This window comes from Caretta caretta, chromosome 25, assembly GCF_965140235.1.
Source record: "Caretta caretta isolate rCarCar2 chromosome 25, rCarCar1.hap1, whole genome shotgun sequence".
Taxonomy (NCBI): domain Eukaryota; kingdom Metazoa; phylum Chordata; order Testudines; family Cheloniidae; genus Caretta; species Caretta caretta.
The window spans coordinates 18,421,172-18,435,857 of NC_134230.1; the positions used below are offsets into that span (position 1 = coordinate 18,421,172).

The 14,686-nt window shown below is 47.6% G+C and overlaps 1 protein-coding gene across 2 annotated transcripts in view; it reads right to left on the reverse strand.

Annotated features, from left to right (window-relative positions):
• KLHL26 (kelch like family member 26) overlaps window positions 1-14,686 on the reverse strand; it is a 36,986-nt gene that overhangs the window by 10,509 nt on the left and 11,791 nt on the right. Inside the window, exon 2 of one of the 2 annotated variants that reach the window (XM_075123131.1) lies at window positions 4,248-4,430. The exons of the other annotated variant lie outside the window; for it this stretch is intronic. Within the exon in view, the coding sequence (XP_074979232.1) occupies window positions 4,248-4,430 (183 nt within the window). The remainder of the gene's footprint in view (window positions 1-4,247; window positions 4,431-14,686) is intronic. 2 annotated transcript variants of the gene reach the window in all.

The window sequence follows — 14,686 nt, forward strand, 5'->3', positions numbered from 1 at the left end:
TCCAGTTATAAAAAAATAAGGTCTCAATCCTGCTCCTGCAAAAACCACCAGGGGTAACTGCACACCTAAATTCCTGATTTGCAAGTGCAAATGGGGGTTTTGTGGGTGCAGTGGGAATGCAGAGATTTCTACAGGCCCTGGTATTTGGGGGTTCAATGATGCTTTGGATTTACATGGAGCAGGGCGTTTCAGGCAAGGATTTCAGTTTGGCCCATTGTATTGTGTGTGAACTTATTAATGGCTTTAAGATTCTGGACACATGGAGAACTTTGCAATTGCTGCAAATCTCAATACAAGGATCTGACTTTTCTTGACTGTAAAATTCCATTTGGTAATTGTGATAGAGAACTGCAGAGAGCACGCTGCTGGCCAGTCACTGAGACATCCTGCCAGAAGCTAATGCCCAGCACACTTTGGCCACAGCCTTTATACACCCATCACTCTAGGAGTGCCAGGCATCAGTTGCCGAGTCTTACACTTCACAGAAATATCTGGACCAAGCCTATTAAAGGACCATCAGTGTTTTTATATGAGGAGGTCGAGAACTACTTAGCTACAAACACTTGCTCCAATTACATGCTTCCCTGCACACTAGTGCAGCTACGCTGCTGGTTTTGAGGGTTATTCTCCACTCCCTATGAAACTGTGAGTTTGCACCATCTTCCGAAAGCTGCTGTCGTATTGCAGGAGGACAGCAGGGGGCTAGCAGGCAATTAAAAACAATATCTAGTTACAGCACAGCTGTGAGCAAATCAGTTGACCAGGCCTTGCACAGATTAGGCCCTGGATCCCCTCATCAGGAGGCTTCTAAATTCCACAGGCGGTACATGCAGAGCCAGGTGCTGCAGGCAAAGCTAGTAAGCTGTTCTAGGTAGGTGCTGCGTTTCCCACTCTGTGGGCATGATGGGGCTGTAGCCGCATGTCATTTACAAGTTTACATTAAACTTAGGCGCCGTTTATGTTACTTCTGGGAAGCTTGAGTGCAAAGGTTTGTTTTGTGAACACATGCCTCAGCTAGTGTTGCCAGAGGGGCGCAGGGAGCAAACGCCTCTTGCAAACACGTTGCTGGAGAAGCAACGAGGAGCCACTTTCACCAAAACCAGGTTCAGGCTGCATAAAGGTCCAAAGGGTCTGCAATTTAAAAAGGGCTTTTAATGGATATGTGCTTCCCCCCACTTTAGGGCCTCCCACCCCCACCTGGCCCCCTTTGCCTCTCTCTTCCAAGTTCCACCCTCTTGGATTTGGACTTCACCATGGGGCTGCTGCAGGAAGCTACAGAAACATCAAGGAGCAGCCACACAAAGTATATCTCCCCGGCCAGTCAAGGTGTCTCTGCAGCGCCTGGAGGAATCCTCACACGACCTTTCATTTGGCTAGTGCGGGTAACCATGGCAGTGAAGAGGGTGGCACAGCCTTCAGCACAACCGAAGTACGGAGCCAGGGTCCCGCAGGCTAGGACCGGGATGGCGAGCCTGTCTTCACTGCTCTGGTTACCCCCACTAGCCAGAGGAAAGCTGGCATGGGCCCGGCATACCCACACCACAGTTACACCTTAGCTTGCAGGCTAGATAGACCCTAAAAGAGCCGGGAAGCGGGAAAGTGCCCCTCCCCAACCTCACAACTATTTGGCAGTTTGGAGGAGTTAGGCTTTCCATGGGGATTTTGTTTGACATGTTCTCCAATGACCTTTGCTTTGATTTAAAAGGTCTTAAATAGGCAGTCACTGCTACCTAAATCAGGGCACCTTGGGGAGAAGGAAACTGATTTTGTACCTTCAAGGAGTTAGACACAGGAGTAAAATAATGGCTTGGGTTGCAATTCCCCTCCCCAAACTGTGCCAAAAGGATTGGTGCAGTCCAGTGTGGGCACCCAGACAGCTGAGCTGAGTGGGAGACCTGGGGATAAAATGGGCCTTCCATGGCCCAGTGACCAATAATACTATTGACTGATGTTGTATGTCCATGCAACAGAAAGGAGCATTATATTACAATCCCTCCACATAACCATCTTCCAGAGCAGTATGCTGCTTTCGGCAGGGCCACCCAGAGGATTCAGGGGGTCTGGAGTCTTCGGGGATGGGGGTTCTTCCACTCCGGGTGTGTTCGGTGGCACTGAAAGACCCCCTGCCGCCGAATTGCCACCGAAAACTCTACTGGGGGCCCCTGTGGGGCCTGGGGCAAATTGCCCCACTTGCCGCTCCCCCCCGGGCGACCCTGGTTTTCGGTCCACCTGGAATGCAGACGTATTTGTTGGGTAGAGAAGCTGAATGTGAAGAAGGAAACAGGCAGGGGACTGGACTGGATGACCTCTCGAGGTCCCTTCCTGTCCTATGATTCTATGAAATAGTGAAATCATGCAATTCCTGTAAAAGCTGTTATGGGTCTGAAATACTGGCTACAGAAATGTATGAAAGAGGCATTTAGTGCTCTGCCCCCCCCCCACACCTTTCTGAATAAAAAGCAGGGTATTTTCAAAGGCTAGATTATGCTACCATTGTTCCCCAGGACAGCCCTACTTAACACAACAGTGGTGGTAAAAGAACCCTACTAGGCAATTATGGTTGGCGGTGAGAACACACGAGCAATGGCACTGCCACAGCCTTTATGAATACAAATGGTGCTATTAGCATTTGGTGGAAGATCATCTCCATTGTTAATCGCCTGCCTGTTAGGGACAGCGATAAACCTTTAGGGCTCACGGTAATGGAAAAAACACAGCTCCTGGATTGGCTAAGAAAACAGACACACAACAAGGCAGCCTGGACCAGCAGCAAAATGTGGTGGAAAAATCAAAGAGACGTCCCTGTACACAGTGCTTGGTGTTCTTGGCCATTGGGATCCAGCGGCCAAGCCCCTCAGACCCGGCAAGAGCCAGCACTTCCAGGGACTGCAGACTCCACCTACGGGGCCCTTTGCCCCTTTAGCTCCCAGTGTTGAACGGCCGTTCATCAGGAACTCCAATGCAACTCAGACTCTTCGGATCAAAACACCTGCTGGACCCCCAGTACCCTTTAGCATTTGGAACTGCTGCTTCCCTGTCAGGAAGCGATCCCGCTCTCAAATGCGCTGTCAGTTAATAACAGTTTGACAGAGAGGTTGGAGGGCCCCGGGGGGAGGATGCTAGCTAGTGACTCAGGACAGCTGGGTCCAGTGCCCTGCTTTGCCTCAGACTCACTCCAGGTCTGGCCTAGGGCAAGTTAGCTCATTTTTCTGCCTCCATTCTGCATTGGTACCAAGAGGGTGACAGCCCTGCCTCACCTCCCAGGGGTGCTGGAAGGATACGTCCAGCCAAACTGTGAGGCTCAGCTACTCTGGGAATGAGAGCTGAAGAAGACTGGGACATTCAGATGAGAAAAGAGACGCCTAAGAGGGAATATGACCAAGGTCTATAAAAAAGTGGCTGGTGTGGAGAAGGTGAACAGGGAAGTGTAATTTATCCTTTCCCATAACACAAGAACCAGGGGTCACCCGATGAAATGACCAGGCAGCAGGTGTAAAAGAAACACAAGGCAGTGCTTCTTCACACAGCGCACCATCACTCTGTGGAACTCGTTGCTGGGGGATGTTGTGAAGGCCAAAAGTATAACTATGTTAAAAAAAGAATTAGCTCAGTTCCTGGAGGACACGTCCATCAGTGGCTATTAGCCAAGATAGTCAGGGATGCAACCCCATGCTCCAGGTGTCCCTAAACCTGGGAATGGACGACAGGGGATGAAGCACTCAGTAACTGCCCTGTTCTGTTCATTCCCTCTTGAAGCATCTGGCACTGGTCAGACACAGGATACTGGGTTAAATGGACCACTGGTCTGACCCAAGGTGGCCATTCTGATGTTCTTAATGGGGGCCATAACACCTTAGATAAAATGACATGTAATAGTTGAAAATAACAAGCTAGCATTTGCATTATTGCTACCTAACTTCTCCCCTGGAGGCTCTTATGGTTGTGGCCACCATCCTTCCAGCTCAGAGCCACTCGATGACCCTCCATAATCAGCTGGAATAGCCCTCGCTGAGTTTCCCTCCCTGACAGGCAGAGAGCACTGCCCGGGCAGCCTCCAAAAGGAGACCAAGACCTAGAATTGAATATTGAATAGTTGCTCGCTCCGCACAGATTTCACTGTGACTAAGGTGCAACTCAGTGTGAGTGAGCAGCCAGCCCTTAATTTCACAACCCACCAACTTTCCTAGAGTAAAGGAGGAAAGGCAAAGGAAGAGATGCCTGGTTCTGCTTTCCTGTCAGATTCTCACCTGAAGTAGTCACTGCAGGCAGCCAAGACAACTTTATGAACCTGAAACACTTCGTTATTTATAGTGAGGATGACATCAAGCAGCTGAGCCTGAGCCCGGAGCGAGGCCAGTCCTTGCAGGAGAGTGGTGCTGTGGCCAGGAGCAGAGAACGTGCATTTCAGGGCGCTGTTCTTGTCAGCCATGCTAAAAACAGAACAAGAGAAACAGACTGGTTTTTTAAATTTAAAACGTGTGATACACCTATGGAGCTACCTGCTGGGGAAGATGCTGTGATGTAAAGCAGTTTGAGAGCAATCATACCGGGTTCTCCAGCTCAAATGCAGTGCAGAACATGATGATGTCCATAGCTTCGCTGTCACTCCCCCCCCAGACAGATTTCTGAATTTTTAAATTACATTTTCACGTTACTGACAACAAGCTGTCAGCCTGCAGCTGACATGGGCTTCTTGGCTAGCAGATCAGAGCCAGCCTAAACACCAGCAAACAGGGCCAAGCAATTCACACACACTGCTGGGACCCCACAGTTGTGACTAACTTACAGAGCCCATCCGGACCTCCAACTCTGGCCTTGACACTGGAGGGGAACGCAGCTGACTGCTCAATCTCCGGAGCCGCCCGGCTGGAGAGGGGCACAAGTCATAGCGCATTCCATGCTGCAGCAGTTTAGCATCCTGTATATCGTAAGGCCAGCCCTGCTAACCCCTAATCAGTGCTTTCTTCACACTAGCTTGACCCACATCCAAAGAGGGAATGCAAACTCTGACATTGCCATTTAGTGCAGCATTTGGCATTGCACTGTAACTAGACTCCTCCCCATGTCAATATCTTCTTGGGTTTTTTGAAATATCCTGTGCATGTTCTTCGCTATGGGGAAAATTCTCCCCTCAGATTAACATGCTGGGCCTTGACTCCACTTCCTTACCCGCTACACGTAGGGTTCTCACTGGCAGCTGTGAGTTTCCCACACAGACAGGAAGAGCAGAACATCAGAGCCCAGATCCTCCATGCAGCTGGGCAGACAATTACAATTAAGATGTATATTGTCTAGCCCAGTCCTTCTCAAACTCTCTGATGTGGTGGACTAGCAATTTTTTTTCCCAATGTGTGCGCGGACCGGCAGCCAATGGCTCGTAGACAGGCACCGGTCCGTGGACCACCACTTTGAGAAGCACTGGTCTAGGCTGAATTTGCAAGCCTGTCCGATGCTGGACCTGCAAACTTTGAAATTACACCACACTGGGGATGGGGTTCGCAAAACTTTTGAGGCCTATTTTCAAATTTGACCCACTGTTCACTTATTCTTGTCATTTCGCTCAACATCCCACACTTCTGTCTTTTGGAAGGAACCTTAGTGTTCAAGCTAGGATTTCAATTTGCAGAAATTATTCTTTTTTCAGACTACTGATCATCAGATTTTAATTAGCATTAGGGATGTAAAAGGTTAACCGGTAAGCATTAGGCTTACTGTCAACCAACCTTAACCATTAACCCCCTGCACGCCAGCTGGAGCAGCCCCAGCCCTGGCCACACTGGCTGACCAGCGGGACCCCAGCCCCAGGACCCGGCCATGCTGGCCACAGCAGCCCCAGCCATGCCGGGCCAGTCGGCCAACTGCAACAGCTTCAGCCCCAGCTGTGCCGGGCCGCACCAGAGGGACCCCAGCCCCAGCCATGCCAGGCCATGCTGGCCGGACCTCAGTTAACCGGTTAACCGACATAATTTTAATCGTTTAACCAGTTAATTTTTTAAATGATATTTACATCCCTAATTAGCATATTTTGTGGAATGAGGAGGGAGTGACAGAGAGTTCCAGATGGGTCCTGTAGAACCTGATGAGTTGCTGATGTCGTATTTACACAGTAATCTACGGATGTACGTTCAGTGCATCTTTTACCTGGAGATTAACTTCTGCCAAGCTCATCTGGAGATGCAAGCCATACTATGAGTGTATTTGGTATTCTAACTGAATAGGTGGGAGAAGGATTGGTGCTATTAACATTTATATTGGGGTAATGCCTAGAGGCCAAACAGGTTGGGCCCCATTGTGCTAGGGGCTGTACAAATATATATGAAATGACAGTCCCTGTTCAAAGAGCTAGCAAGCTAAACCAAGAGACAGAAGAAGTGGATGAGACAAACAAGCAGGTCAGCTGGGGGGGGGAGAAGACAGGGTAGCAAAATCAGCAGGATGTGCCCAGTTCTTAGCCAATAAGGAGCCGTGAACGCAACTTGCCAACTGCTTAGTTGTGATCAGATGGCAGTTTCCTGTATGCAGTGCATTATGGCAGCACGAGTTAAAGAAAATCCATCAGAGTCCTGAGAGGTTGGCCAGCATTCTGGTCAGCTGTCATGCTCTGCCCATGAGGCAGCTGCCTTAATCAGGAGTGCCACATGCATGTCACTGTAGAGCACTTTGGGGTCCATCAGGGCTATTAATGTATGGTTATATCTGGGGGGCGGTGAAGTGTGGCAGCGTCCCTCTAGAGACTTAATTCACTGTTACAAATCAGCTACCTACCAGTAGGACGAAGTCTTAGTTCATAAAGCTCAATACAGTTCTAACATCGGTTTTACTTTAGTGAAAATGTCACTAGTCCCCACCCATTTCTCCTTGTGAGCAGAAATGCATGGAGCTTGTCTTAAAATGCCCTGGCCCCCTTCAGCGGCTAAAGACAAATGAGGTCAGCGCACATGAAGCTTTATGCTTCTCTGTACCCTGTGAAATAACTATGGGACCAAGTCCAGTTTAAATGAGAAGCTTAAAAAGAAAGATTCAGGTAAAACATGGCTGTCAAGGTTCCTCCCACACTCTGAACTCTAGGGTACAGATGTGGGGACCTGCATGAAAAACCTCCTAAGCTTATCTTTACCAGCTTAGGTCAAAACTTCCCCAAGGTACAAAATATTCCACCCGTTGTCCTTGGACTGGCCGCTACCACCACCAAACTAATACTGGTTACTGGGGAAGAGCTGTTTGGACGCGTCCTTCCCCCAAAATACTTCCCAAAACCTTGCACCCCACTTCCTGGACAAGGTTTGGTAAAAAGCCTCACCAATTTGCCTAGGTGACTACAGACCCAGACCCTTGGATCTTAAGAACAATGAACAATCCTCCCAACACTTGCACCCCCCCTTTCCTGGGAAATGTTGGATAAAAAGCCTCACCAATTTGCATAGGTGACCACAGACCCAAATCCTTGGATCTGAGAACAATGAAAAAGCATTCAGTTTTCTTACAAGAAAACTTTTAATAAAAATAGAAGTAAATAGAAATAAAGAAATCCCCCCTGTAAAATCAGGATGGTAGATATCTTGCAGGGTAATTTAGATTCAAAAACATAGAGAACCCCTCTAGGCAAAACCTTAAGTTACAAAAAAGATACACAGACAGAAATAGTTATTCTATTCAGCACAATTCTTTTCTCAGCCATTTAAAGAAATCATAATCTAACATGTACCTAGCTAGATTACTTACTAAAAGTTCTAAGACTCCATTCCTGGTCTATCCCCGGCAAAGACAGAATATAGACAGACACACAGACCCTTTGTTTCTCTCCCTCCTCCCAGCTTTTGAAAGTATCTTGTCTCCTCATTGGTCATTTTGGTCAGGTGCCAGCGAGGTTACCTTTAGCTTCTTAACCCTTTACAGGTGAGAGGAGCTTTCCCCTGGCCAGGAGGGATTTCAAAGGGGTTTACCCTTCCCTTTATATTTATGACAATGGCTTAAAACATCTCCTCTTATTAGCTGTTAATCTTGGAAAATGAAGATGGAAGAGACTTACTAGGTTACATCGGGTCCCTCTCCCAGGGCAGGATATCTCATTAATGGAACATTCTTCAGGAGTCTCTCCTGTTTAGTTTTAAACGTCCATCTCCGTGGGAGACTATTCCACAGTATAAGGCCTTGTCTACACACAAGGGCTGCGCTGCTTTCACTATAGGATATAGTTCAAGCCACAAAGCTGGCCTAGTCTGTCTGTCTTGGAAATCTGCTTTAGCCAAACACAAGTTTTTCCTTAGTCAAAATACAAGTTGTTTGGCTCAACACAGGATTAAACTGGGTGAAATTTAGTGCTCTGTGATACACAGATCAGACTAGCTGATCTAATGGTCCTTGGCCTTAAACTCTATGAATCTAACCTGGGACAGCTTTTCCCATCCAGGATGGGGAATGAGCCATAATGGCATAAGCCACTTTACAACAGTCTAACTGAACCCCATTAGGGGTTGTGCTGGTGTAACTATCTTGGTGAAAAATATCACACCTCAGAACAAAATAGGTCAAGTGGAACAAAAGCTGTGTGTAGGGCAGGCCTGAGATCTCACTGTTCACAAGTTCACCCCGTACCAATATTCCTCCTCATTTAGTTTCATCCCGTTACTCCTAGTTATACCCTCTTGCCCCATGCTCAACAATTCCTCTGTCTACTTCATGTTTACATTTTTGGGTGAAAAAATGCAAAGGATCCAACAATTAAAGTCACTTTAGCTCCTTTTGATAAAACACATGAAAAATCCAATAGCATAAGGAGGGTTATTGTTGCCCATGTTTGCTAGGGGTCCTGAAAAGTACCACCCCAAAACTGTCACAAAATAAACTGCTCAAACTGGAAACCCTAAGTCCAATGGAGACAAATAATCACAACCACAGGAAACAGAAGAAGAAGCGCAGAGAAACCAAGGGGCGGGGGGGGGGGTGAGGGGGAGAGGCAGGAACAAGTACTGCCTTGTGTCTCACAACACCGCAGTTAATAGAAGAGGATTTGTATAAAAACAGGTTAAGCTCAAACCAGTCTGTCTGTCATACCACAGGGCACAAAATAATGGTGCACTACATTATACTGTGTGGCCTTGCTCTCCGTGCTTTGTGCTACACGAGAAACAAGGAGAAGCAGAAGCTGGATGCCAGAGACGATGAAGCACAAAAGGAAGCCTTGAATATCTGAAAGTGCCATTGCAAGGCTGTTCGTATCTAATTTGAGATCATCTGCATATACCGTACACTTATCACTGTCACCGTCTGATAAAGAAGAAACGTCCTGACTGGCAAAAGTAAGGAAGAGTCACCATCTACCACTCTGCTTCAGAACATGCCTTCAAGCTACAGAGCCTTCTTCACTGTACAACGGTGCCAAGCTATTCACTCGTCTGCAAATCTTTTCTCCCTCTTCTCTCCCACACCCCCCTTTTAATAAGATAGGATTGGGGGCATTTGGGGATTTTCCTTATTTTATTTCTTCACTCTCAAAGCTATATGTTATGGCCACCCTCTCCCTCTGTTGCAGAGCCTCTCAGAGGACCTACGGAGACCTCTAGAGAAAAGCAAAGTGTTTTTCACCAAGAGCTGAGAATACTGCTTCTGTAGCACTTCAAGTTCCTCCCAATCCAGGGAGCAAGGTGAAGTGGCTGTCTATATTAACGAGTCAGAATTACCCTGGTGTAAACATTCAACAATAAAAAGCCACATTCACATAAAGCAATAACATATTCAGTGCACATTGCATCCGAGGGCTTTGTTCATCAACTTTAAGAGGACCTGAAAGCATTTGCAGGATCTGGGCTTTTAACACAGTTGCACTGCTAAGATGATGACTGCTAGGATAGTTATGTAAAGTTTGTATAATTATTCTCCTTCCCATACAGGAACAGCGGTTCCAGTGTACAGCATCTTTCTACCAGTATATCTGCATCCAGTTAGGGGGATTGTATTGTACTGCTTTAATAGACCAGTTCAAGCGGTATAGTTTTCTAGTGTAGACAAGCCCTGAGTAGGGTACAGGCAGCTCATTGTAGGTGACTGTTTCATGGGCACTGCCCATGCTAATGGCCAAATGTTCCCATAAGCTCCGTGACAGTCGCAGTTCTATTTAGTGAAAGGGACTGGCTGACTCAGAGACAGGTAATGGGATGGAACACCTTTCATCTCTCTGCTGCTCTTTGACGCCAGTCCAAGCTACAAAGGATTGAAAACAATTACTATGTGATAGCTGTTTCGTAGCCCATGTGAAAGGAATTTGGTGAGTCTCAATGGTACATATCACAAAAAGCAACCAGAAGAAAAAAAAAAAAAACAGACCTGAAGAAGAGCTCTGTGTGGCTCGAAAGCTTGTCTCTCCCACCAACAGAAGTTGGTCCAATAAAAGATTTTACCTCACCCACCTTGTCTCACAAAAAACAACTGCAGCATTTGGTCTTCTCTCTCCTGGGCAAACACATTGCATTAGAAAATATGAGCCTTACCTAACAAATGTTTAATACAGGGTTCCCCCTTTGTGTGGCCAAGGGCTCTCATGTTTCAAGACACATCAGCTCATTGTGGTTAGCCCTAGGAGTTAACATTCATTTGTACATTTTCTAACAAAACTAAACAGCAGTCTCAGGCCTTGTCTACAAGGGGGAAAGGGACCAGCCCAGCTATTCTAGGGTAACTCTCCCACATGGGTGCTATTCCAGAGTAAAAGTCACTCTTATTCCAGAACAGCGTGTCCACAGGGAAGCGATTATGGCAGAGCTATTGCAGAAGAGCTTATTCCACAAAAGTTATGCTGGACAATTTCCCCATGTAGACCAGGCCTCTGAAAAAATCCCAAGGACTTAATGGCCCGTGGATACTGAGCTCCTCTCTTATCCCTCCATTGTGTCTACACTAGGGAATTTTACCACCAATGCGGACATTGGTTCAGCTGAACCACAGTTGGTGCCACTGGGAGCCCTAGAGTACACAGGGTTCTGGAGGCTTCCAGTGGCAGCATGGTCCAGCGTTTATGGTGCTGGCCTAGGACTCAGGAGACTTGGGTTCTATTCCTGGCTCTGCCACTGGTCAGCAAGTCACTTCCTCTCTCTGTGCATCTATTTCTTCTCCCACCCTTTGTCTGTCTGTTTATACTGCAAACTCCATGGGGCAGGGACTGTCCCATCCTTTGTACAGCACCAACACAATGGAGCCCTGACACCAGACAGGGCTTCTAGGTGCTACTTTAATTCAAACAAACAACAGCAACAACTGACAGTGCTAAAGACAGGTCTGACCACAAGAGCCTCATGGCTACCACTAGTCCTAACCCTGATTACCAGGGGTAGCACTGGAGGGATGGTGTTTGTAAGAGTCCCTACGGTAGACAAGTCTCTAACGGTAAGACACTGCAGGGGGTGTGAAGCAGCAAGGGTAGGTTTATGTGCATGAAGCTTGCATGGGCACATCTTTTCAGTGGATAAAAAAAGGACTTCAGACTCTCGAGCCGTCGATCGGGCAGTGCTAAACCCACATCAGTGAGGACAGCAAAACTAAAGTGAAGCCAGAGAGAATCCCTTTATTTTGCATGCGTGGTCTGAATACAAAGGGCCTTCTTTCCGAGCGCTTGCAAGGTAGCACGAGAGAGATTTTACTAAGGTAGTTCATTTAAATGCCTTCAGTTTCGTGCCTATGTAAAAAGCACATTCAGATTCCAATTTCTAAACTACAATTAGACACTTAAAATCAAAACAAAAAAGTCAAACTCCCTCGGATAAGTCAGTGGTAGCTATGGTTACCGTAATATTTCAGATCCTTAGGCTTTATCTCACACGCCCAAATGATAAAGTTGTTGTTTTCAGCAACTCACACTGACAAATATTACCAAGGAGCAATAAGGCTAAACAGACCGCTGAAGAGTTTGCTATTGGATGGAGTCATATCAATTGGCACTTTGACTTCCAGACACCACTTCTCTGGCCTCTTTCCCTCTGCCAAAACCCACTAATCCGGCTCCTTCCGTACTAACATGCAAGGCTTGGCATTTGGAGGAGGAGGGCCGTTAGCTGCTACTCGGCCATGTGGCTCTTAAAAATACCTGGCCCATTAACCTACTTACATGCCCAGCAGCAGCATGCAGGAATTGGAGTGGCCCACCATCAGAACAGTCTATCACAATAATCTACCATCATCTCCCTGTCCAAATTAACAATAATCACTTAATGATCAGCAGCTAATTAAACATTAACAGAGTGGAGGGGCTGTTTTCCAGAGAAATCCAAACACCTTTAGGAAGCAACATCGAATAAAATAAATTTTGCTCATTTCTTTGTTCCCTCCCCCACCTTACCTCCCTCTTCTCTTTTTGTCCCTTGGCATCTTTGTCTTTCACCATAAATGATCAGGACAAGTACTGAGCTCTGGACTAATGTGTCTGTCCAAGCATTTCAAACACGTCCAGTGATCTGGGTGCCCAAACTGAGACCCTTTCAATGGGCCCGATTTTCAAAGGGATCGGCCGTTTCTGAAAAAAACAGGGTCCTTTAAGGTGCCTCAAATTGGGCAGCCCAAAATCACTAGTCACTTTTGAAAACCTTGCCCTTTCTTTTACAATTGAAGCCTTTGAGGTTAAGAAAAATCTGCTCTTTGGGGGAGGGAAGGGGGATTAATATTTGCTTGTTCTTAAAAATTATATACCTTTACATCAACAAGACAGCAACCATTGTTATTTATGTTATGGTAGCACTTAGATGCCCCAACCGTGGCTGGAACCCCATGGTGCCATGAATTGTAAATACAAAATACACATGCTAGGACGGTGGCTCTCAACCTTTCCAGACCCCCATTCAGGAGTCGGATTTGTCTCGTATACCCCCAAGTTACACCTCACTTAAAAATCACTTGCTTATAAAATTAGGCATACAAAAAAAGAACAGGAGTACTTGTGGCACCTTAGAGACTAACAAATTTATTTGAGCATAAGCTTTCGTGGGCTACAGCTCACTTTATCGGATGCATAGAATGGAAGATATAGTGAGAAGATATATATATACATACAGAGAACATGAAAAGGTGGAAGTAGCCATACCAACTGTAAGAGGCTACAGAGGAACAGCCGTGTTAGTCTGTATTCGCAAAAAGAAAAGGAGTACTTGTGGCACCTTAGAGACTAACCAATTTATTTGAGCATGAGCTTTCGTGCTCACGAAAGCTCATGCTCAAATAAATTGGTTAGTCTCTAAGGTGCCACAAGTACTCCTTTTCTTTTTGTAAGAGGCTAATTAATTAAGATGAGCTATTATCAGCAGCAGAAAAAAAACTTCTGTAGTGATAATCAAGATGGCCCATTTAGACAGTTGACAAGAAGGTGTGAGGATACTTAACATGGGGAAATAGATTCAGTCTGTGTAATGACCCAGCCACTCCCAGTCTCTATTCAAACCCAAGTTAATGGTATCTAATTTGCATATTAATTCAAGCTCAGCAGTTTCTTGTTGGAGTCTGTTTCTGAAGCTTTTCTGTTGCCGCCAAGCGTTTACAATCTACGTGGACAAGATAGTCTTACCATCATGCTACGTGGACAAGATAGACATACCATCAAGATAGGGTTACCAGGTGTCTGGTTTTGGACCAGAAAGTCCGGTTGAAAAGGGACCCTGGCGGCTCCAGTCGGCACAGCTGACTGGGCCGTTGAAAGTCTGGTTGGCAGTGCAGCGGGGCTAAGACAGGCTCCATGCGGCTCCCAGAAGCAATGGCATGCCCTCCTTCCAGCTCCTATGCGTAGGGGCAGCCAGGGGGCTCCGAGCACTGCCCCCGCCCCAAGCGCTGGCTCTGCAGCTCCCATTGGCCTGGAACTGCGGCCAATGGGAGCTGTAGGGTGGCGCCTGCAGATAGGGCAGCGCACAAAGCCGCCTGCCCGTGCCTCCACATAGGAGCCGGCAGGGGGACATGCCACTGCTTCCAGGGGCTGCCTGAGGTCAGCGCTGCCGAGAACCTGCATCCCGACCCCCTCCCGCCCTCCGAGCCCCTCAGTCCCAGCCCGAAGCACCCTCCTACACCCCAAGCACCTCATCCCCATCCCCAGCCCAGAGCCCGCACCCCCAGCTGGAGCCCTCACACCCCCCCATACCCCAACCCCCTGCCCAGATCCCCCTGCCGCACCCTGAGCCCCTAATTTCTGGCTCCACCCTGGAACCCACACCCCTAGCCCAGAGCCTGTACCTGCTCCCAAACCCCAACTCTGAACCCCTCAGCTCAACCCCCCAGCCCGGAACCCGCACCCTGAACTCCTCATTTCTAGCCCCACCCAGGAGCCTGCACCCCCAGCCGGAGCCCTCACCCCCTCCTGCACCCCAACCCCACCCCAGCCTGGTGAAAATGAGCGAGAAGGGGTGGGGCAGAGGGCAGGACAAGGGTGTTCGGTTTTGTGGGAGTAGAAAGTTGACAACCCTACATCATGCCCATTTCAGAGATGGGGAACTGAGGTCCACAGAGATTAAGTGATTTGCCCAATATCATGTACAGAATCTGTAGCGAGCCTGGAACTGTATCGTCATCTCCTGAGTCCCACCTGGTGCTTTAACCAGACAATCAACCATGCCTGCACTTAAGCCCCATACTTCGCTCTGATACCATTCAAGCTATGTCCATACAGTGATTGGTTCTGGGAAGATCCTAAAAGGGGACACTTAGTAACAAAGACAGTGCT